The following is a 25,296-nucleotide window of genomic DNA, read 5'->3' on the forward strand; positions in this document are numbered from 1 at the left end:
GCTGGATAATCAAGTTTCCTCTGTACCTATCTAGATGCCTTTTAAATGCTGTAATTGCACCAGCCTCCACCATTTCCTCTGGCAGCTCATTCCATACACACACCACCCTCTGTGTGAAAAGGTTGCCCCCTTAGGCCCCTTTTAAATCTTTCCCCTCTCACCCTAATCCTATGCCCACTAGTTATGGACTCCAAGGAAAAGACCTTATCTGTATAGCCTCATGATTTTATAAACTTGTATAAACCTCAACCTCTGACGCTCCAAGGAAAACAGCCCCAGCCTGTTCAGCCTCTCCCTGTCGTGTTGTGTTTGGGTTGGCATGGACAAAATGGGCCAAAAGGCCCCCTTTCTGTGCTGTATCATTCATGTGTTTCTGTGGTTCTATTGTTCTCCCTGGCCAATGTTAACTGTTCATACCCCATCCCTTTAGAGCTTACCATGAAATATTATCTAGACATATAGCGAAGCCAGTCACCTGAAACAAATCAGTTTTACTTCCTTACTTCCCCCTCCACAGATATTATGCGTTCAAATGGATTTTGCTTAGCAAACACAGAAACAATTGTTTTCGACAGCAATATTCCAAACGGCAAAGAGCAGCACCTGGCAGCAGATTCTGCAGAAAACTTGTGAGTATATCTTCCCTTGACTTTAAGATGAATGTTTTCTGTGGTGCGGTTTTATAATGGATAATTGAAGTTTGGCTCCAAGGCCGTAATTGAGTGGCGACATCTTCTAAAGTAATTTATGGACACCAGCAGAACCCACAGCATTCGATTATAGCTTCCAACTCACCCTTTATATTCTTCATTTACTGAGCTACATAGTTGTCCTTCTCAAAACTAAAGGGCACCCACTTGTGTGATCTGAGGTGACGTCAATTAATAAGGAGAGACATGAAAGGAGATGGAAGGGCCTGGTTTTGTAAGCTGGCTACCAGTTAACAAAGCAATCAGCACTCCCAGTTAAACTGTTCTGGGATATCAGGAAAACATCTGTGCGTGGTAAACATTAATTATCAGCTGAGATGCAGGCCATCGCAGGAACAGGTAAAGCTCAACCTACGTCTTAGTGTTAATGTAAAGTCTAATCCCCTAACAGTCAGAGGGAAATTGAGTAACAAATTTGTAAGGAGATCTCGGTTACCTGTAAGAATAATAGGGTGGTTATGGTAGGGGATTTTAACTTCCAAATATAGACTGGGACTGCCACAATGTTTAGGGTTTGGATGGAGAGGAATTTGATAAGTGTGTATAAGAAAATGTTCTGATTCAGTATGTGGATGTACCTACTAGAGAAGGTGCAAAACTTGAACTACTCTTGGGAAATAAGGCAAAGCAGGTGACTGAGGTGTCAGTGGGAGAGCACTTTGGGGCCAGCAACCATAATTCTATTAGTTTTTAAATAGTGATGGAAAAGGATAGATCAGATCTGTGCTGGCAGGTGGGACTAGATTGGTTTGGGATATCTGGTCGTGGACAGGTTGGATCGAAGGGTCTGTTTCCGAGCTGTACATCTCTATGATTCTATGACTAAAAGGGGATGTCATACTTTGTTTCAGGAGGTGACATGTCCCCTTGTTTATTTGCAATAACAAGAGCTGACATCATTCCTGCTAACATCACCAGCTTCCTCTCGTTGCTTCCTGAATGTGGGGTTTACTGTTTCACCTCCTCTGCAACTTTCCCCTAAGTGGCTACTTGTCAGGTTTAGGATCCAGAACATGATTGGCATTTGGCTATTTCGCCATCACTCAGGATCTCCAAAGCTGTGCTTTGAACCAGACGTCAGCAGGAATTCAACAGAAAAACCAAGTCTGCCTGAATTATCCATGTCCCAGCCCATCCTTGGGATATGGGGCTCATGATTTGTCCTCAGACAGCAGCAGGGGAAATTGCGACATGCCCTTTGGATGTGGTTAGGGTGCAGGGTGATCAGTTATCCTGTGTTTTAAGGGACTGGCCCTCATTTTGATTTCTGTTCTCTCTTGCTTAAGACAAGCTTTGGGAGTCCCAGCCTGGAAGTCCCAGCCTGGGAGTTTCCTCATCTTGGAGATGAGGAAACTCCCAGGAAACTCGATAGGAATAATGTGATCAAGGATAGTCAGCATGGTTTTGTGAAGGGCAAGTCGTGCCTCACAAACCTTATTGAATTCTTTGAAAAGGTGACGAAGGAGGTTGATGAGGGGAAAGCGGTAGATGTGGTATATATGGATTTTAGTAAGGCGTTTGATAAGGTTCCCCATGGTAGGCTACTGCAGAAAATACGGAGATATGGCATTGAGGGTGAGTTAGAGGTTTGGATTAGGAATTGGCTGGATGGAAGAAGACAGAGGGTAGTAGTTGATGGCAAAGTTTCTTCATGGAGTGCCGTCACTAGCGGTGTTCCGCAAGGATCTGTTTTGGGACCATTGCTGTTTGTCATTTTTATAAATGACCTGGAAGAGGGGTTAGAAGGTTGGGTGAGCAAGTTTGCGGATGATACGAAAGTCGGAGGAGTTGTTGACAGTGAGGAAGCATGTGGCAGGTTACAGCAGGATATAGAAAAGCTGCAGAGCTGGGCAGAAAGGTGGCAGATGGAATTCAATGTAGCTAAGTGCGAGGTGATTCACTTTGGGAAGAATAACAAAAAGATGGGGTACTGGGCTAATGGTCGGATACTTGGTAGTGTGGATGAGCAGAGGGATCTTGGTGTCCATGTACACAGATCTCTGAAAGTTGCCACCCAGGTAAATAGTGTGGTGAGGAAGGCATATGGCGTACTGGCTTTTATTGGTAGAGGAATTGAGTTCCGGAGTCCTGAGGTCATGATGCAGTTGTATAAGACTCTGGTACGGCCGCATCTGGAATATTGTGTGCAGTTTTGGTCGCCATACTATAGGAAGGATGTGGAGGCATTGGAACGGGTGCAGAGGAGGTTTACCAGGATGTTGCCTGGTATGGAAGGAAAATCGTATGAGGAAAGACTGAGGCACTTGGGGCTGTTTTCACTAGAGAAAAGAAGGTTTAGGGGTGACTTGATTGAGGTGTACAAGATGATTAGGGGGTTAGATAGGGTAGACAGTATGAACCTTTTCCCGCGTATTGAGTCGGGTATTACAAGGGGGCATAGCTTTAAATTAAGGGGGGGTAGATATAGGACTGATGTTAGGGGTAGGTTCTTCACTCAGCGAGTCGTTAGTTCATGGAATGCCCTGCCAGTAACAGTGGTGGACTCTCCCTCTTTATGGGCATTTAAGAGGGCATTGGATAGGTATATGGAGGATAGTGGGTTAGTGTAGTTTAGGTGGGCTTGGATCGGCGCAACATCGAGGGCCCAAGGGCCTGTACTGCGCTGTATTCTTCTATGAGATGGGCCTTTGTGATTTTCCCTCAGTGAGCATGTGTACTGTGGCCGTTAACCACCGGGGGGGGGTAACGACAGCAGCTCCCCAGCTCCCAGACAGACTTATGGTCATCAGCAAAACACCCCAGCAGCAACCCTTTGTTTAATTTAATAAATGTCTGACATCCTGATCCTCCTGCAAGACAAGAAAATCAAATTTGACATCAAAATAGAAATTGTCGGCGAAACTGAGCAGGCTCTGAGGGAAGAAAGCAGGGTTAATGTTTCGAGTGCAGTGACCCTTCATCGGCAGTAGGATTCTGAGTAGGATGCTCTTCGGAGGGTCAGTGCAGTCCTAACGGGCCAAATGGCCTCTTTCTGTACTGTCAGGATTCTATGGATAACCTTTAAATCAAGATAGTTGTATATCACAGATTTTGTGTTACTATTCATGCTGATTCTGGTAACATGTAATCTACATTTTATTTCAAATTGTGATTTAGAAATTTGTTCTATGTTCTACATTCTGTGGTCTATTCTCAGTAATGAAGTCCACAAAACTACCATTGTTTGTCATGAAAATCTATTAGGTCCACTAAAGGGAAAGCAATCTGCCATCCTTACCCAATCTGGCCTGCACCTCCCTCCAGAACCAAAGTAACCCCCCTTTGCACTGGCCCAACGATGCACTCAGTTCAAGGGATGGGCAACAAATGCTGGTCTTCCCAGAAACACCAGAATCCCATGAAAGAATTAAAAAAGACAATCTTGGAATGCTGTTTCCAACAGCGTTTCCCTGGGATCAGCTCTTTGCCAAACGCCAGCCTACCTCCCTCAGCTCACCTGCTGCTGAAACCCTTGTCCATGCCCTTGTTACTATGAGGTTCGGCAGTTCCTGCCCAGCCGTTTGCCTTACATCCTCTCTGTAAACTCCAGCTGATCAAAACCTCTGCTCTTCATGTCCTAGCTCTCACCCGATCCCAGCTGCACATCACTCTGTGCTTGTTGGTCTTTGTTGGTTCCTGTTCCATCAGGGTTTCCATTGTAAACTGTGTGCACTCAGTTCCAATTCCCATTCACCCTCACGACCTCCAACATTTCAAGTCCTACAACTCATCAGGATCACTGCTGTCCTCCCAGTCTGGCCTCTCACCCATCCCCCATTTGAATTGTTTCGCCAATGGCTGTTGTTCCTTCAGATGCCTTGATCTAGAATTCCATCACTCAACTTCTCTCTTTCTCTCTCTCTCTCTCTCTCTCTCTCTCTCTTTCTCACTCTCTTCCTTTAAGTCACGTCTTGAAACCTCACGTTGTTGACCAGGCTTTCAGCTACCTCCCCTTATCTGGTGTAGTTCCTTTTGATCATGGTTCCTGTGAAATGTGTTGGGATGCTTCACTACGTGAAAGGGTCTTCATAAATAGAAGTTGTTATTTTGAGGATGCGTATGCTGATGCTGGGACATCACTTGCTCAGATTTAACCAATTGGACGTGAACTTTGGTTCAATAAGGTCATGGGCTCCAGTCACATTCCAGTACAGGACTGTTTGCTAAACTCTCATTAAACAAAGGATCCTTCAACTCTCTCGGGGTGTCATAAATTATCCCGTGACACTACTCTGAAAACCAGCAGGGGAGGTCTGTCTGATGCTGTGATAGACTTTGAATCTTCAATCCCCGTCATTAAAACATATTATCCGATCATTATCACATGGTTATTTGTGGAAGCTTGCTGTGTACAAATCGGTCACTCTGTTTCTGATGTTGCAGCAATGACCACACTCTTGCATGCCCGGTACTCTGTTCATTTTGGATCCTCCTAGGGCTGTGCAAGCTGCTGTAGAGATACAATTTTCTTCAAAGTCACAGGATTCCAAGCCAGGGAGTAGCACTGCATCATTTACCATGAGGAATCAAAATGGGAGAATGGAAATTTTGTGTGCCTACTATCTTGCAGTGACTACAAATAACGTTTTCGGGATGTGAGGTCTGTATGCTGCGACATTACAAGTGCTCACCTAAAGTGGATGGGTATCAGGGGTTTTCAGTGCCTTGCTGACATGGTCACTTATCACCAATGGGTTTGAACAGCAAGTAACAGGCGATAGCTTTTAATCAGCCTGTCCAGATTGGCTGAAGCATTTGGGACTTGCACTTAGGCCTCCTGGCTCAGCGATAGGGTCATTACCACTGTGCAATGGTTGGGAGCAAATTACATTTAAGAACATAAGAAAAAGGAACAGGAATAGGCCATCTGGCCTATTGAGGAGAAAGTGAGGTCTGCAGATGCTGGAGATCAGAGTCGAGACTGTGTAGCTGGGAAAGCACATCAGGTCACGCAGTATCCGAGGAGCAGGAGGATCGATGTTTCAGGGCTTATGCCTGAAACGTTGACCTTCCTGCTCCTCAGATGCTGCCTGACCTGCTGTGCTTTTCCAGCACCACACTCTCACCATCTGGCCCATTGAGCCTGCTCTGCCACTCGATAATATAGGGGCTCCACTCTCCCCCCCGGCTCACCACAGGTTCAAAAATCTAAATATCTTTGCCTAAGAAACATTCAATGAGATAGTCTCAGTTGCTGCACAGGGCAGGGAATTCCACAGACTCACAGCCCTTTGGGTGATGAAGGAGACAGAGAGGGTTAGATATCTACATGTTAGGGCCGTGTAGACTGAGCTCCCAGAGCCAGCTTCCTTGCTGTCTGTTGTGCAGGTGAAGTGATTGATAATTCGAACCAAGTCTGAGCTCTACGAGCTGCTTGATTGCACTCCAGCTCCACTCCATTCACCCAGGACAGTGCAACATCAGCCTTCAAATGTCTTTGTTCATCACTCAGCTGAAACGGTGCTAATCTCAGCTCTTTGATTCTTTTAACCGGATTCATTTCATTGAGTTTTATATTGAAAGGGCAACTGTTAAGCAGCTAATGAGTCTGTGCTGAAGTGTGCACAGTCTGGTAATTGCTTCTGTCCATCACTGGCTGGCATTTCAAAATCTAACTTTTCCTCCCTTTCTAAAGTCAATATCGTGTCACTTCACTGCTACTGTAGATCTGCAGCAAACTTTGTGACATAGTGGTACTGTCACTAATCTAATAACCTAGAGGCCCAGGCTAATGCTCTGGGGTGTATGGGTTCAAATCTCCCTGTAGCACCTGATGAAACGTAAATAATGGAATTGAAAGTGTTTCGCATGGTGATGTTGAAATGATCAATAGCCATAGAGTTTCTGCGATGTGCATGAAGGCCTTCTGGCTCATCATTCTTTTATTTATTCTAATCCCACTTGCCAGCCATTGGCCTGTGGTCTATATGCTGTGGCATTACAAATGTTCATCTCAAGTGGATGGGTATAACGGGTTTACAGTGCCTTGCTGACATGCTCATTTATCACCAATGGGTCTGAACAGCAAGTATCGGGAGATATTTTTTATCAGCCTGTCCAGACTGGTTATGACCCAAATCTGAAGCATTTGGGACTTGCACTTAGGCCTCCTGGCTCTGAGGTAGGGTCACTACCACTGTGCAATGGTTGTTAGCAAATTATATTTAAAATATAATTTATAGACTCATACAGCACAGAAACAGACCCTTCGGTCCAACTCATCCAGGCCAACCAAGTTTCCCAAATTGAACAAAAACAGAAGTTGCTGGAAAAGCTCAGCAGGTCTGGCAGCATTTGCTGAGAGAAATCAGAGTTAACATTTCGGATCCAGTGACCCTTCCTCAGGACCTCTTCAATGACAACATGAAACACCCAGTATGTCTCAGATAGATATCTCATCTGATTAATTTAAATTCCCAAACATGCCCTTTGATCTGAAAAATATATAGATACTTTCGATAACTTTATCAATGCCAGGGCAATCCTTCTGAGACAGACTGTCTTCAATTACCCAAATAAATGGGCCTATCAGCTATCTTATAGCTCTCACCCCTGGGTGACACCACATGGAGGACTTTTGTGTAACTTTGCGTGGTCGAGCAACTTCTGAATTCCCGAGTTTCAATAACCTTTATGTACACATCTAGTTTCCCCTAAAATTAAATATTATATTCACACAACATATGCATCATGAATTTCGACATTTTCAGACAACATATCTGCAGTTCCTCTACAGAGGGGAACTGAGACCAATTCCCACTGTCACTCTGACTGACAGCATGGTTTTCAGCATAAATCCAACCTGGGCTCTCCCTGATTTATCCAGTGGAGAACATGGCTGCACCTAGCATTGAGGACCTGCCATAAGGGGCAGGAACTGGGTAGCAAATACTTGTCCTGCACATGCTCAAACCAAACCCAGTTGACATTAATAGTTGACCCAGATCATGGAGCCAGTGATGCAGTACTGGGTTGCCAGCTCATCCAAGCTATCATCCTTGATATAGCTCAAACAAACACGAGTGGCTGCTAAGTGCATCTGTTTCGCCCCTGGCACCATACTGAGCATTGGAATTAAACAACAGGAGAGACGGAAGCGTGATTTATTTCTTTTCTCTTCCACTTACCCAGTTTTTTGGGCATTATTCCAGAAGTGTTGAGATGGAGTTCATGACATTCCCCACATGGTGTTGCGTCAGTCCAATTATTTGCTGTCACTTGCAGTCAATGCTGGAAATATTTAAGGGCAGCGGTAATGTGCATATTGTTAGACTTGGCTCTCTATGGGTCAGGCATTTAAACTCCGTTATCACGGGTCAGCCAAATGTCAAACTTCCTGTGGCACTTTGTTCAGACGAAGGAGCCCTAGGTTCTCCTTGACCAGCCAACCCAAAGCCTGGTCCATTCATTATTGTTGCTCTGAAGTCATGTGTTTAAGTGACTTCATCTTAAAATAGATCACTGTACGTGACACAGTTGGAAACAGTTTTGAACACTACATGAATGCAAATTCCTAATCTTTCCATTAACCTGGGAGCCCATATGGCTGTGAATTCTCTTCCACCTTGTAACTTCTTCATTCCCTCACTTGACTTAGGGCAATGTAGATGCAATAAGCAGACAAGGGGAGGTGATGGCGCTGGCCTGTTAATCGTTGATCCAGGTTCCAATCCCACTACAGCAGATGGTGAGGGATGGCAAATGAGTAAGAATTTAAAGACCTTGCAACAGACTTCCCCAAAGTGACGGTGAGGACCCCAAGTGAGCTGAAAATTTGGGGTTAGGAGCTCTGAGATGGCAATAGCCACCATGGAACTTTGACAGAATTCTTCTCCACCCAATCAACTCTCACCATTCTTACTGGGAGGTGTGACAACTTGAAAGCCTCAAAATGGGGTTATAGTGGGAATAAGCTTGGGGAAGAACTACCTTATAGATATTCTCAGTGATGTTGTTACACAGCTTTGGAGCAAGTAGGAGTTAAAATCAGGCCTCCTGGCTCAAAGGTAGGGACGTTACCACTGCACTGCTAGAGCTCCTCAGCGTTACCTTATGGGCTTGGTCATAGCATATCGAACTGGAAAGGTGATACAGATATAAGAAAACACAGTTCAGTATCTCTGGGTCTGTGCTCCAACAAGAGACAATGAAAAAAAATGGAACAGAGTGGATTTAATTAAAGGCTGCTGCTGGGAAATATAGGACTTTCCACAAGAGGGCAGTGTGTTGCTCATTTTTGCAATTGTTCAAACTTTTAAAATAGAAATTGCTTTGTTTGTTTGAACCTTAACTTCTGCCCAGAACTGGGTAGGAATTTTGAAGGGAAAGGTGGTTTAGGTCTTACTATTTTTCCTGAGAAATATATATGTGGGTGGTGTTTATGAATTAGGTCAGAAGTCACAGAACATCAGGTTATATTCCAACAGATTTATTTGAAATCACAAGGTTTCGGAGCGACGCTCCTTCGTCAGTTGAAGTGACTTCTGACTTTATTCACCCCAGTCCCAACATGAGCACCTCCACTTTGTGAATTAGCACTCACCTGTGCAAAACGTGCTGTGGCAGGGGTGAACAAACAACTCAGCAATTCACACACAATCATCATTCATGTCTTGTGTGACTCTTTTGTCTACGCGGGAAGTAATATTGAAAAGTTACACCATGGAGTCAAAGAATTAACATTTAACCTGTCGTCAGACTCCTGGGGATGCTGTGCAGGTCCCTTGAACTTACTCAATGGCAGTAGCAGATTTGGTGTAATCTCTGTCACAGGAATCCTTAGGCTGTGACTGAGCTTGAACAGGCCACACCATTTACTGAGAGCTTTATTAAACCACACCTCACAAAACTCACACTCCACTGATGACTAGCTCCTAGGGTGGCACGGTGGCTCAGTGGTTAGCACTGCTGCCTCCCAGCGCCAGGGACCTGCGTTTGATTCCAGCCTCAGGCAACTGTCTGTGTGGAGTTTGCATATTCTCCCCATGTCTGCGTGGGTTTCAGTTTCCTCCCACAATCCAAAGATGTGCAGGTTAGGTGAATTGGCCATACTAAATTGCCCATAGTGTTCAGGGATGCGGAGGATAGGTGCATTAGTCAGGGGAAATGTAGAGTAATGGGGTACTCTTTGGAGGGGCAGTGTCGACTTGTTGGGCCAAAGGGCCTGTTTCCACACTGTAGGAATTCTAATTCTTAAAAAAAATTCTAATTCCTCATATTTCTACCACTGATTCATATCCAATTAACCCTCAAGTTTATGCATGTTATCCCTGTCCTGTTATTCCATTCGGAGGGGTATTTTACAACATTTAAATAAAACGTGGCTTTTGCAGAGTTTTAATTTGGGGGAAGTGTTGAGGACAGGGATGGTCAGGGGGAGTGAGAAATGCAGTGAGCTCTTCTACTGGGTGGACTCCAGCTCCTGATACCTGCAGAAAAGCAAGTCCTCTCGGCACATCCATGAACCACTGACACCCTGTGGCTCGGCCCCCAGGCAATTAAATTGCATCTCCTGCAGCCTGGACTTGAATCCCTCTTTAATTGTCTTTCGGTGGTCATTAACAAGCTTAATGTGACTACCTGCTGTGGTCATTCTTCAATAAAAACCGAAAGAACTGCGGATGCTGGGAATCAGAAACAAAAACAGAAATTGCTTGCTGGAAAAGCTCAGTAGGTGTGGCAGCATCCAGGGAGAGAAATCAGAGTGAATGTTTTGAGTCCAGTGCCCCTCCCTCTGAATTGTTCATTATTGAATTTGTTTGGAAATATTGACTAGTGGATAGAGTTGCATAGAACACTAATGGACAAACTGCCTTTGAATCATGTACATTTATCATCACCCCCACCACTGCTGAGTCATTCCTCATCACACGACTGTGAGAAAGTGCTGAGCATTGGAAATGGAAACACATTCAGACGTGGGGCGAGGCTAGGGACATTTTGAGGACGTGCACTTTTCCTGAACTGCTGTTTGTGGTCTGTCTCGTGGAGTTTGAAGATCCAAAGTGTGTTGGAACAGGAGGTAACTTCCGAATTACTTAAGGAAAGAAAAGGACTCTTTCATTATTTCTCAGAAATGTCTGAGAACTCACGCACGATAAATTACCACAACGTTGTCACTGTTCACTAATGAGATCATAATGCATTTACCAGAACGGACAGAAACTGTCCCTTCACAGAAAGGAATTTTTCCAAAATATATGGAACCAGCTGATGTGGTTCAATTGCAACATGTCCTCCAACGCACTCTGCAGGTTTAGTCAAACTGATATGGTTTACTCACTTGTCACATGTTTCCAGCCCACAGTGGCTGAGGGAGGGGCAGGACTGGCAGTTGAATATTCCACGGTACACTGTCTTCATAGAATCCCCACTGTGTGGAAACAGGCCCTTCGGCCCAACAAGTCCACACCAACCCTCCGAAGAGGAACCCACTCAGACCCATTCCCCTATCCGATTATCCTATATTTACCTGTGACCAATGCACCTGACGGGTCTACAGGTGAGACAGGAAAGGAGGTAAAAAAGATGTTGCAGTTTTGATCAGGGTGTCTATACTAGCAATAAGGAGGTATGACAGCTTAGAAGGTTCCTCAAATGGAGCCATATAGGTCCATCTTAATGGCCGAAAAGGAGTAATCAGATTGCTGGGGGTCTACTATTGCCCCCTAGTTTCAGTCACGATGAGAGATCGGAGAGACTGGACTTGTTTTCCTTCAAGTCAAAAAGTGTGGTGCTGGAAAAGCACAGTTGGTAAGGCAGCATCCAAGGACCAGGAGAGGCAACGTTTCGAGCTTCAGCTCTTCATCAGGAAGAAGAAACGCTTCCTGATAAAGAGCTTATGCTTGAGATGTCGATTCTCCTGATCCTCGCATGCTGCCTGACCGTCTGTGCTTTTCCAACACCACGTGTTTTGACTCTGATCTCCAGCATCTACACTCCTCACTTTTTCCTTGTTTTCCTTTGAGCACAGGAGATTGAGAGGGGACATGATTGAGATGTATAAAATTATGAGGGACATGGATAAGGTAGACAGGAAGGCACTGTTCCCGTTGATGCAGGGACCAGTGACCAGGGGCATAGATTTAAACTGAGGGGCAGAAGGGTTAGAGAGAATGTGAGGAAAAACATCCTTCACCCAGAGGATGGTGAGAATTTAGAATTCGCTGCCTCTGAGGGTGGAGAGGCCTCATAAACCCTTATAACCTTTAAGAAATATTTAGATGTGCATTTGCAATGCCAAGGTGTCCAGGGCTACAGGCCAAGTGCTGGGAGATGGGATTGGAATAGAGATGGGGAGTGGGCTGGATGCTGGTAGGTCCATTTTCTGTGCTGTAGATTTCTATGACTGGCTGCAATCTTCTCTTTTATAGGTTTGAAATTGGAACTGAGTTTCCCGAAGAAGCCGAGAACAATGATCCCAGCGCCTATGTTACAAACTTGTCGTACTATCAGCTAGTTCCTTTCGAAACGGATATCTTGGAGTGATTCCAGCAGGGGACGCAGGTTATTACAAAGGTTTGCTGTTCTGCCCGCTGTCCCCATTCTTTCTACCCAGTCACTGCCCACAACCACACGTCTGTCGGAGTGTGCAACCGCACCCTGGAATGATGCTGTTCGCTAACCAACGTGCAGTTCTAATTATCTTTAATCAACCTGTTCAGAGACATTATGACACACCTCTGGGGCAGGTGAGGCTTGGATCCAGGTCACCTGCCTCAGAGGTACGGACACTACCACTGTGTCACAGGAGCCCTTACCTATTGGTCAGCAGTGGAGCCCTCTTTCAGCTGGCTGAAATTGATGAAGGATACTTGAATACCGCTGGGTAACCCCCTCTTACTTCAGTTTCTCATTTAAATGTTTACAGAAGATGGACTAAAGTGACACATGAAAAGCTGCTTCAACAATGAATCCTTTGGCTAATTCAAAGGACACCGGATATTCACATGACTGAGGTGAGGAAATTAGTGCACGAGGTGTTTCCTCCATTCAAAAAGAAATTAATTAATGCTGCAGTAAGCAAATAGACCACCGTAGATTAACAACAAATCCCATCCCTTTGAAGCAATGCTGATGGACGATTGTCTCTGAGTCACAGAGTCGATTTCCGTGGAGAAGGGTTGCTGTTTAACTCAGTCTGACTGATTCTCAAGCAACAGGCCATCAGGGACAACCTACCAGGCTGCTCCATCTGGAAAGGCAATCCTGTCAGCAAGGAGCTGTTTCAAGATCTACATGGGTCTCCCACCATGACACACACACTCACACACAAACACACAAACACACACACACACTGATCAAGCTTTTGCTGCAAAGCGAACACAGAAATACCGATCAGTATTCACACAGGCAGCACCAGCACCTGAGGGACACCAATGACTGGAACTGCTGAAGGTTTTGAGAAAAGCAGCCTGAGTTGAGATGCTGTGCCTGCACCATGCTGCTTCTCTGTGGAGTGCACAGTCACAGATTCTCTTGTATAAGCGCCTTTTCAACAAATATATACTAACTCACTATTTTTGGCTTATGTAAATAGTAAATTATTAAAGTCTAGATGGTTTTATACAGTGTATCTTCAAATGTATTTTATTGGATGCAGTATTAATCAATTAAATGATATTTTAATCAGTGTACCAACGTTTGGCTGCTATCTATTTTTGAATAATGGATAAATTGAAGTAACAGAGAGGTTACTTGTTATTTCTGGGTAAATGCTGCATCTGCTTCAGATTAAGGGCAGGTGAAGATCCAACCATAGGGTTCAGTGGCACCACAGCTCGGCTTCCTGGCTTTGTGTTTTTCCCTGTAGGAACTTCCTGCTGTTTTAAGGTGATTAGCAAAAGAACAAGAGGTGACTTGAGGCAAAAGCTGTTTACACATGGAGTCGGGATTTGGAAAGGACTGCCAACTGGGATACAAGTTTCTGAAGGGGCAATTGGATAAATATCTGAGGGAAGAGAAAACGTCAGTGATGTGGGACAGTTCTCCAGAAACAGCCAACACAGCCAGTTATTTTACATATGGCCCATTAAATTCACCGCAGAAAGCTAAGTCTTGTTCAAGCTTTTGTAGTTATTATTCATCTGTCTTTGAACATAGGCACAGAAGGAGACCATTCAGCCTCTCAAACCTGTTCCACCATTCAATGAGATCATGGCTTATCCGTGGCCAACTCCATGCCTTTGGCCCTTATCCCTTAATACCTTTGTTTAACAAAAATATAACCATTTCAGATTTAAAATTAACAACTGATCCCGCATCCACTACCATTTGTCAAAGAGGGCTCCAAACCTCTTTGGAACTCTTACCCTTCCTACCCTTTGTGTGTAGAAGTACTACCTAACATCTCTCCTGAATGTTCTGACCCTAATTCTCAGGCAATACCCCTAGTTCTAGAACCTCTCTGGTACTGATAAATAACTAGTAACAAGTATGGAGTTTCATTTCTCCAAGCTGAGAATTTTTCAAGAAGGTTATACGACCTAACCAAAACCACATTTTAAAATGTTACTGTTCTGCTTTCACTTTCTGCTTCACTGTCCTCTTGTGCTAATAATCCTTCTTTCCTTATGTAAGGAAAGAGAAATTAGCACAAGAAATTCATGTGTCATTGAGCTTACCCACTCTAATTCTGCCTCCTTCTCAATCCTTCTGTTTATTTCTCAGTACTTAAATCTGATAGGTTCAGGCAGTATCCTGTTCGTTTCCCTGGTTGGTCGGACCCAGATAAGTGGAACAGAGTGGGATATACTCCTGAGAAACTAGGAAATCATGGGAATGCAGTTGTTCCATTGGATTTAGCCAGAAGAGGTAGGTAGTTCAAAGGAGGGAGATAGAAATGGCAGGGTGTGGCCATTCTGGCATGGCTGGAAGTTCATTTCATGGTCAAACATGACATTGAGTTTGTGAACATTTGGTTCAGGTTCAGACTGTTTACAAGTTGGGGATTGGAGTAAATGGCCAAGAAACAGAATTTGTGGAGGAGACCAAAGACAATGATTTAATTCTTCCCAATATTTAGTTGAGAAAATCTTGGCTCACCCATTACCAAATGCCAGAGTGGCAGTCTAACAGTTCGGAGATGACAGAGGCATTGAGAGAAATGTTGGTGAGATACAACTGGGTCTTGTCAGGAGTATGTCTCATTCTGACAGTATATTGTGACATTGCTAAGGTCAGCATTAAGATGAGGAATAGGCGACCAATGATAGTCCTTTGAGGCACACCAGAGGTAATGGTGCCAGAGCAAGGAGAGAGATACTGCGGTTGATTCTCTGGCTGTGATTAGATAGATACAAATAGAACCAATCGAATGCAGTCCCACCCAGCTGAACAATGGTCAAGGATGGTGTAGTCAACCTTATTAAAAGGTATACACAGCACTTGGTACATGAGACAGGTTAATCAGCCCTTCTCATCGAAGGCTATGTGTGACTGTAATAAGAATAAACTCTCTACTATAGCAAAAGTGGAATCTCAGCTCGATGGATTCAAACATGGAGTTTCAGGAATGATGGGCGTGGATTTGGGAAGCAACAGCACATCAGTGAACGTTGAACATGAAAGGGAAGTTGGAAATGAGGGCAATAGTTGGAAGAGTACAGGGGTCAAGGATTGGTTTTTGAGGAGGGAGCTGGTGACAGCAGATTTGAAAGACAGGGTGACAAGATCCAAAGGGAGAGAACCATCAACAATATCAGCCAACCTGGAGTCAAGAAGGAAAATTCCGTGGTTGGCGGTTTAGTGGGAACGAGATGAAGGGAGCAGGAGCTAGGTCTTATAAACAGGAGGACATTGAGAGAGTGTGAAGGGAGACAGGAGAGAAATGAGATATAGCCGTTGGAGGAGGTGGAGGGAGGGATTTAAGATGTCATTAACCAGGGACCATGGCTTGAACATTTGTGCCTGAGTGTTGAATGGGGACCCAAATTAGCTCATGGAAAAGAACGTTTCAGTTATTCATGGGAAGTGGGTGTCACTAACCGGGCTATTTATTGACCATCCCTAGTTGCCCTTGAACTAAGTGGCTTGTTAAGACACCTCAGAGGGCAGTTTAGAGTCAACCACATTGCAGTGGGTCTGGAGTCACATGTAACCCAGACCAGTTGGGGATGTCTGTTTCCTTCCCTAAAGGCTATTAGTGAACCAAGTAGAGTTTTACAACAATTGACAATGGTTACATGGTCACCGAATAAGCTAGCTTTTAAACAAAAATTCCAGATTTTATGAAATTCAGACTTCACCATCTTCCACGGTGGGATTCAAACCACTGTCCCTTGAACAATATACTATGGTTCTGGATTACTTGCCCAATAATGTTACCACAATGCCACCGTCTCTCCATGCTTCTGCACATTAATCTCTCTTCTTTTTATTCAGCATAATCTTTGAAAACCAGAATCACACTGCAACATCTCTTACCTGCTCTTCTTTATAATCTCAATGATGTCCTGCACTTGAGGCTTTTGCAGTGCAAATTAAGTCCATCCCTTGAAAACTGCTGCATTCTTACAGAGACTATCAAATGAAGATAATAACCACTCCGTCTCCAGGCAAATGGCGATATATATATTCGTGTCTAATTGTATATTTAGAAAGGTAATTGTAAGGTTGCAAACATCAATGTTTCTTTGCAGTTCTGAGTTATAAACAGAAGAGGTGGCACAAGAAATGTTTAAATTTGGAGAGTGTTTAACCGGTGATTTATGTCACACCCTATTGTGGGTTACATGATCAAATCACTCATTAAATGGCACTTTCACAGTAATGAAGGCATGCATTTATAAGTAAGTAATTAGAATCATAGAATCCCTACAGTGTGAAAGCAGGCCATTTGGCCCATCGAGTCCACACTGACCCTCTGAACAGCATTGTGTCCTGACCCACCCCCACCATCCGATTCCTGTACCCTGCATTTCCCATGGCCAATCCACCCAGCCTACCCGCCCCTAGACACTATGGGCAATTTAGCACGGCCAATACACCTGACCTGTACATCTTTGAACTGTGCAAGGAAACTGGAGCACCCGGAGGAAACCCACACAGATACGAGGAGAACATGCAAACTCCACACCTGAGGCTGGAATCAAACCCAGGTCCCTGATGCTGTGAGGTAGTAATGCTAACCACTGAGCCAGGGTACCACCCCAAAATCAGCCACAATCCACAAAGGTGTCTCTCTCCAATAGGGAGACAATATGGGGGACTCCATTCTGCAGGCATGGCTAAAGGCAATGTGGCAGGATATCTATAACTGACCACAGTCAGTATCAGGATTGAACACATACTGCCAGGGTCATTCTGCATTATGCATTAGCCAAGTGAGTTAAATCATCCCGTAATATTTGTATGGGTAGAATTTTCATTTCCATAGGTGCACTGCACGAAGTTTCTACAAAACAGATGGAAGTTTTTCTTATTTTTCATTCGTACATTGAGGCCAGTATTAATTGCCCATCCCTAATTGCCCAGAGGGCAGTTAAGAGTTAACCACAATGCTATGAGTCTGGAGTCACATGTAGGCGAGACCAGGTAAGGATGGCAGTTTCCTTCCCTAATGGACATTAGTGAATCAGATGAGTTTTTCCTGACAATTGACAATGGATTCATGGTCATTATTAGACTCCTAATTCCAGATTTTTATTAGATTCAATTTCCACCATCCGTTGTCCCCAGAACATTACCCGAAAGCCCAGTGATAATGCCACTAGGCCACTACTTAGTGTAACAAGCTACCAAGGTCACAAGGAAAGTCACAAGGTAAATAAAAATGTTGCACGTTATATTTACTCTCTTTTATTATCGTATAGCCCTTCAAACAGCTATAGCACCAATCAGACTATACTTCATTATAACTTCCCTAAGGTAGATACACCCAACACAAATAAATTCACTTTGTTTGATTCATCACAGGTTTTTATGATTGCAATTTTTCTCCTTTCCTGTAGATGGGCCTCAAACCAGCATGTACCAATTGCTCTACTCTTTAAATCTGGTCTTCATGTGTGAATATTGATTCTGGGTATTGGCAGACTTTTACCCAAAGAGGCCATTATTGCCAAACATGATCTTCCATCAGCTCATGGCTAGACAGGTGTGTCCTCAGAAGAGGATGTACCATTGGAACCATTCCACCAATCACAGACTCTGCCAATCATGACAGCACCATGTCACCAATCATTCAAAACCATTGCCCCATCAATCAGTCAACAATCCCAATCCTATTCATGTGGAAAATAAATTTCGAAAAGGTTTTTAAAGTTGCTTTAAACAAAAATTGAAGATATATTTCCGCAATTAAAAAAAATACAATAACAATTTAAAGTGCTTGGTATGTACAAAACTCATAGTGACAGACCAAATAGAATATATAACTGAATTACTACACAATACAGTTTAATTGCTCTTGGGGATTCTGTTTTATATCTATATTCAACAGAGCAACAAAAACATTTTGGGAAAAGCAGTGTGGACTATTTAACCATCAGGTACAACCAGACAAATACTGTCACTGATTATTTAAGACTTTCTGTAAATATGTGTTCTCATGATTAAGAATTTTTAATAGTTCCAAACAATGTGGAAAATCCTGCTAACAATTTATCTGGTTACCATCAGAATGACCCCAGTGAACTGGGTGTCCTTAAAAATTTAAAACTGGGAACTTTTCAGGACAAATATAATTAGAAATAAAGAACATTAAACCCTGTCCATTAAGTGTGGATGGCATGTGAAATTAATCTCCTGGAGTAATGTATTTTTTATCCCTAATAACTCCTGTATATTAGGATTGCAATAGAATGACTTCTCCTTCGAATCTTAGACATTCACAGTCTACACGATAGATCATCATTATCGTTGATTTGTTTTGTTAGAAATGCAGAGTGGAATCAGACTGCAGACTGAAGGTCATTTTCAAGGCACATTATTTATTACTGCAGTCATACCTTTGTCCATACAAAATATCTAATAGAAACTTTTAGTCAATCCTTGAAATAGAGTTACAGGCTTCAGTGCGCCTGCGCTTTCTTCCTCCTTAGCTCAAAATGTGATTAAAGTAATGATCCTTGGAACAAGTATTAACATCTTGTGGTCTGAGATTTGTTACTGGCACTCTTGTCAGAAACCCCACGGGGACCAGTGATGTTAGTTTTGTGCATGTGCAACTCTTCCCCATCTTTGCTTGTCCCACCACCTGGTGGCATGGTGGCTCAGTGGTTAGCACTGCTGCCTCACAGCACCAGGGTCCCAGGTTCGATTCCAGCCTTGGGTGACAGTCTGTGTGGAGTTTGCACATTCTCCCCGTGTCTGCGTGGGTTTCCTCCCACAGTCCAAAGATGTGCAGGTCAGGTGAATTGGCCATGCTAAATTGCCCATAGTGTCAGGTGCATTAGTCAGAGGGGAATGGGTCTAGGTGGGTTACTCTTCGGAGGGTCGGCGTGGACTGGTTGGGCCGAAGAGCCTGTTTCCACGCTGTAGGGAATCTAATCTAATCACATTGCTCGTTTCCCATCAGAAAGATATGAAGGCATTAGACAGGAAATATTCACCAGAACTGAGATGAGCGAGATCAGTTCATGTTGAAAAGTGTGGCGCTGGAAGAGCACAGTGGGTCAGGCGGCAGCCAAGGAACAGGAGAGTTTACGCTTCAGGCATAAGCCCTTCATCAGGAATCTCAGTTAGTGGTTCAGGCTGGAGAAGCTGGGGCTGTTCTGCCTAGAGCAGAGGAGGTTGAGGGGAGATTTGACAGGTAATAGGAAGAAACCATTCTGTGGTTTAGTTTCTGGGCAAATGCACGAGAAACAAAAATTAGTGTGGATAAATGTCGAGATTATCCACTTCCATAGCAAAACCAAGAAGTTAGATCATTATCTGAATGGCAACAGTTTGGGAAAAGGGGAGGTGCAATGAGACCTGGGTGTCTTTGGACACCAGTCACTGATAGTGTGGTGCTGGAAAAGCGCAGAAGCGGAGGAGCATAAGCCCTCCTTCAGAAATCTATGCTTGAAAGGCCGTTTCTCCTGCTCCTCAGATGCTGCCTGACCTGCTGTGCTTTTCCCGCACCATACTCTCAACTCTATTCTCTCCAGCATCTGCAGTGCTCACTTTCTACCTGTCACTGAAAGTCAATATTACAGGTGCAGCAGGCAGTGAAGAAAGCAAATGACATATTGGCCTTACTAGTGAGAGAATTTGAGTACCGGAGTAGGGATGTCTTGCTGCAATTGTACATGATCTTGATGAGACCACACCTGGAGTACTGTGTGCAGTTTTGATCTCCTTATCTGAGGAAGGATGTTCTGCCTATGGATTGAGTACAATAAAGATTTACCATACTGATTCCTGGGATGGCAGGACTGACATATGAAAAGATACCAAATCAATTCAGACTATATTCACTGGACTTTCGAAGAATGATAGGGAATCGCATATAACCTATAAAATTCTAACAGGACTAGACATAGTAAACACAGGAGGGATGTTCCCGATGACGGGGAAATCCAGAACAGGGGTCAGAGTCAAAGGATACAGGGTAAGCCATTTAGGACTGAGTTGAGGAGAAACCTCTTCACCAAGAGAGTGGTGAGCCTGGGGAATTCTCTGCCGTACCCAGAAAGGGGGTTTAGACCCCAAAAAATTGAATGTTTTCAAGAATGATTTATTGTCATGTGTATTTTACAATGAAAAGCTTTCATTTTTCACCATAGTCCGGCACCATTTTGGCAGTTTAAGAATATGAGAAAGTGACTGATAATAACTTTAAAGAGAGGTCTACCTGCGAGTTCTGAGCCTGCTCAAAACCACCACCTCCCGCCATGACCCAACTCACATTGGAGTCTCCGATCCTCAGGTGCTGTCTGTCACTGGGCCTACCTCGCTGACATTGCATCAGGCCTCACTCTCCCGCCCCGTCCTGGGCTCACTCTCATCAGCCTCACCATCCCCAAGGCCATTGCAGCTGCACATACTCGGGAGACTGGGCCCCGCCGAAGGCACAGACAAAGGCTTTCAAACTGAAGAAGAAGAGAAAAGGAAAAGAGCAAAAGTAAAAAGAGAAAGAAAGAAACAAATAAACCAGATTGAAGTGGACAGTTCTTCAGGCTTGTCCATATCAAAGAGAATGGGGAGAAAGTGAGAACAGGAACCAAGCTGGATGATCAACCATGACCTCATTGAATGGTAGAGTAGGCTCGAAGGGCTGAATGGCCAACTCTTGCTTCCATTGCCTTTTTTTCCATATTCCACTGGCAGGAGGATCAAGAACCAGAAGGCACCAATTGAAGACGAATGGCATAAGAACCAAAGACTACTCGAGGGAATGTTTTTCTGTGCCCAAAATAGCCAGGATCTGGAGTGCACTAATGGTGGAGGCAGATTCAATCACACCTTTCGAAAGGGAACAAGATAGGGGGGAGAATCTGCAGAACTCCGAGGTAAAGGTGGGGGGTGAGCCTATCGGAGTTATTCTCGTGAGGAGCTTACATGTGCAGACAGGCTGCATGACCTCCCATGGTGATGCAACCATGAATGTGCCAAATAGAGCCACACAAACATTGGTCAGAAGTCTAACACAGCCCAGCCCACAGTAGACCCAGCAAATGTCATTGTGTCTATTTTGGTCAGGAGCCACTAAAGGAGGATATTTCCAGGGTAGAGCAATGCTCTTTACCGTGTTCCTTGGCATTATGACATTTTTGAATGTCCATCAATCACAGGAAAGCAGTAACTAAACAATTCAGGAAGAAGACATAGTCCTTTGTACAGTTTGGCTACATTACTGCAAAACTTCTCACTGGAAAATTCCTGGCACCCCTTCAGAATGGGATTCAGGAACCCACAAGCACTCATTTTTCAATCTGTCCCTGGGGCTCAAGGTAGGGTCCCTACCATGGCAGATTGGGTAGTGAAAATCCCACCTGGTAGTACCTCTGTCAATGTAGTGACCTACCACAAGGAGAATCCAGGTTATGTAATTATCTAGAGAGCAGAGCCAAGGTTTACTGATTAATCCACTGTGATAACTCAGGAAGATCAACTGGGAAGGAGCATCACTTATTGTTAAACACCAAAATAGAGCCACTGCTCACGACATACATAGGCTACTTCCAGCAGGACAGACTGTTCTGCAGACCCATCCCTTGGTCTACTTGACCAAGGGTTCAAGTGATGAGTTCTGTCTAGGCAGGCCATTGCCTGTTAACATAGAAACTCATACACAACAAGCTCCACAAGGCGGTCAATTACCTTAATGGGGCTTTCACATCCAAAACATTAGAGAGATTCCTTCATTCCCGTGCTGGATTTAATCAAGTATTACCTTTTTTGTCAAACAGTCATACAAATGGATGTGACGTCGCAGTGATATGAGAACATAAGAAATAGGCCAATTCAGCCACTTAATATGATCATGGACCCAAGTCCACTTCCTGTGCCTGCTCCCTAATCTGCCCCAGCCTTTAAATATATTCAACAATAGAGGATCCACAACCCTCTGGGGTTAGTAATTCCACAGATTCACGACAAGTTATGATCGAATGTACGTGGTTATAAATAGGAGTATCATTCACTGAATTAACCAATTTTCAATTTGGAAGACTCTAGTCTCTACTGGTGCGTGTATAAAATGTGTGTATATATATATATATATATATATATATATACATATAGAGAGAGAGAGAGAGAGAGAGAGAGAGCAAGAGAGAGAACTGTTTGCTGCTTTGTGCTTTCATATGATACCAACACTTATTAGTCAATGCAAAACCATACAGATAAATGTTACAACAGGGCAATGAACCCTTCTGCTAATTAAACCAAACACCCAGAAAAGCTCACCTTGCCTCATAATCTGTGGCAACTCCCAAATTCCACTATTTAAAGAAAAAATATCAATTTATTCTTTAACTCTAAAAGTGAACATGAAACAACAACTATTTACAACTCTGTCAGATGGAGGTAAAGGGAGAGGTGTGGGTGCAGATTTTGCACTTCCTGTGGTGGCAGGGGAAGGTGCCGGGAGTGCGGTGTGTGCTGGTGGGAGAGGGGGGTTGGGGGGGATGGATCTGACAAGGGACTCGCGGAGGAAATGGTCTCTCCGGAACGCTGAGAGGGGTGGGGAGGGAAATATATCTCTAGTGGTGGGGTGTAATTGTAGGTGGCAGAAATGGCGGACAATGATGCGATGAATACAGACATTGGTGGGGTGGAAGGTGAAGGCCAGGGGGGTTCTGTCCTTGTTGCATTGGGAGGGGTGGGGTTCAAGGGTGGAGGTGCGGGAAGTGGAGGAGATGTGCTGGAGGGCATCATTGACCACATGAGATGGGAAATTGCGGTCTTTGAAGAAGGAGGTCATCTGGGATTTTCTAATGTAGAATTGGTCATCCTGTGAACAGATGTGGTAGAAGTGGTGGAATTGAGAATAAGGGGTGGTGTTTTTACAGGATGTAGGGAGGTGTAGTCCAGGTGGCTGTGGGAGTCAGTGGGCTTGTAGTAGATAATTTAAACTGATGGCTTAAATTCGAATTGTTATCAAAATAGCAACCAAAACTCAGGTATCCATTTCACAGTCAAATGTTATATATTGTCAATTCTTCAGTACATTCTGAGACTGCTAGCTAGTCATATGATAGGTGCTTGTAAGCTCTCAGTCCAAACAGCAGTCACTCTCTCTTAAAGGTACCGTACACACCTTCAACTTCATCACATATATTTCTATATATTTCTAGTATATTTCTAGCATGAGTAAAATGGTAGCTTGGGTTTCAGTCAGATCAAGCAGTTACATTCTCTAGCTGCACTTGGAGTTGGACTGCTTGAAAATAAAGTCTGTAGCTTCCAATTAATCAATAAAACAAGAAACTGCTACTGAATTCCCTGAGGACCCGTCGATAACAACGTTGCTTAATGTACTTTCTAAACAGATTAGATTTGACCTCTGATCTGTGGCGAGTTAACTGATCTTAACTTGAAGGTTGGAAGGTGATTACCAGTCACAAGGGAGAGATTAGTGCCCACTCCTGATCATTATTCAATGGCTGCTGCTCACAAGGGAACATGTTGACATTAGTTGGATTCAGCACAGCTCCGCTACTGGAAATAATCTGCCTGCACTCTATTAAAGCTGAATTATAGTCACCTAGACAAGATTCAAGAAGAGAATTAATCTGAGTCAACAGTCAGAGAAGTAGACAAAAAGTACTGCTCAATTGCATATGCCACAAATCACCATATTGGACATATTTATAAGACCATTTGATCTGGCAAAGGTTAGTCTCACAGAATGAGACCAGTTTGCCAAACATAGTGGCTTTTGAGTCTTTTTTTCCTGTGGGATTTACCTCAGCCCTTGCAGGGGACAATGACCTTTGACTCTGAATTCCATTAAGAATTTCTTTCCTAACATCCATCATCACTGTTACTGCTAACAGTCCATATTCATCCACAATCCCCTGCTCTTGAAGAATAGGCATTCATAATTAACGGTTAAATATCAGTCCATAAAGTTTCATATTTACCCTGTGGAGATGGATTGACTAATCCTAACTAAATTGGGACAGAGTGGCAGAAAGCAAATTGTACCTACAAGGCCATAGGCAGGGTCTTGTGTTGTTCGACTGGGACCCCAACATCAGACGGTATAGGGAGATAGAACCTGATATCGATTTGGTTTGGATTGGCCAAGTTGAAATCAATAGGTTCATTCAGCAACTAATGAAGGATGGCAGACTGATTGGTAGACATGGTGGTGAAGAAAGCATTTGGTATGATTCTCTTAATTGGTCAGTGCATTGAGTTTAGGAGTTATTCAGCACACAACAGATCCAACTGAGAATGCCCTTAGATAGGGCATCTCCTGAAGACTCTAATGGCAGCCTAGGAGCCAGTCACCATGGGATATGACATAATTCAGTGAAGGAGTTCCTTGGTCCCATTGATGCTGCTCCTTTAACATGTGCAGGTATGACCACGACTGTGTGGGAGTGAAAGCAGACCAGGAGCACATACCTGCAGAGATGCTTGATTGGTCTGATACCTCTCTACTTTCTCCTTCCAAAAATAGCAAAGATGGTATAAAAATCGTGTTTGGAGGCAGAGAATGGAAATTATAGCTCCACAGTATTACCACTGGAAATAGCAAGGTTAAACCATTCCAAAGGTCAGTCATAAATATATTGGCAATTGATGCTGCAATCATTCAGTTATCTCTCTCCCACTGCCAGGTGCTCAACGCTGAGTTAAAAGAGCGAGATGAAAGAGCACAAATTGGGGAAAACAGCTGGCAGTGGAAAATTGGGTGGAGTTAATGGCGCATCTTTCCCCACAGTCTTTCACAACCCCACCCCCACCCCACTCCCATTCCCCACCCCCACTCCTACACACACCTTTTCACATCCCCACCTGTACCCCCAGCCTTTTCACATCCCCACCCCCATCACTCCCCTCTACACCACCAACCCCACCACCTCCACAGTCCCATCACAACCCACCTCCACCACACTCCCTTCCCACCCCACCCCACACCACTGCCCCTTCACACACCCACCACCCCTGCACAGCCCACCCTCCCAGCACCCCCTTCACATCTGCA

The 25,296-nt window shown here is 44.1% G+C and overlaps 1 protein-coding gene across 2 annotated transcripts in view; it reads left to right on the top strand.

Moving 5' to 3' along the window:
* Positions 1–13,343, top strand: part of LOC122564501 (PX domain-containing protein 1) — a 50,329-nt gene extending 36,986 nt beyond the window's left edge. Inside the window, exons 4-5 of one of the 2 annotated variants that reach the window (XM_087978511.1) lie at positions 518–629; positions 1,562–2,036. In XM_087978511.1, the coding sequence (XP_087834637.1) occupies positions 518–629; positions 1,562–1,568 (119 nt within the window). In that variant the 3' untranslated portion in view covers positions 1,569–2,036. Of the gene's footprint in view, positions 1–517; positions 630–1,561; positions 2,037–12,082 lie in introns of those variants that run through there. The other variant, XM_043719478.2, reaches the window with a different exon arrangement.
* Positions 13,344–25,296: the final 11,953 nt, after the last annotated feature.

The sequence above is a fragment of the Chiloscyllium plagiosum genome, unplaced genomic scaffold, assembly GCF_037043375.1.
Source record: "Chiloscyllium plagiosum isolate Xiang-an unplaced genomic scaffold, Cpla_swu_hap1 HiC_scaffold_34, whole genome shotgun sequence".
Lineage (NCBI taxonomy): Eukaryota > Metazoa > Chordata > Chondrichthyes > Orectolobiformes > Hemiscylliidae > Chiloscyllium > Chiloscyllium plagiosum.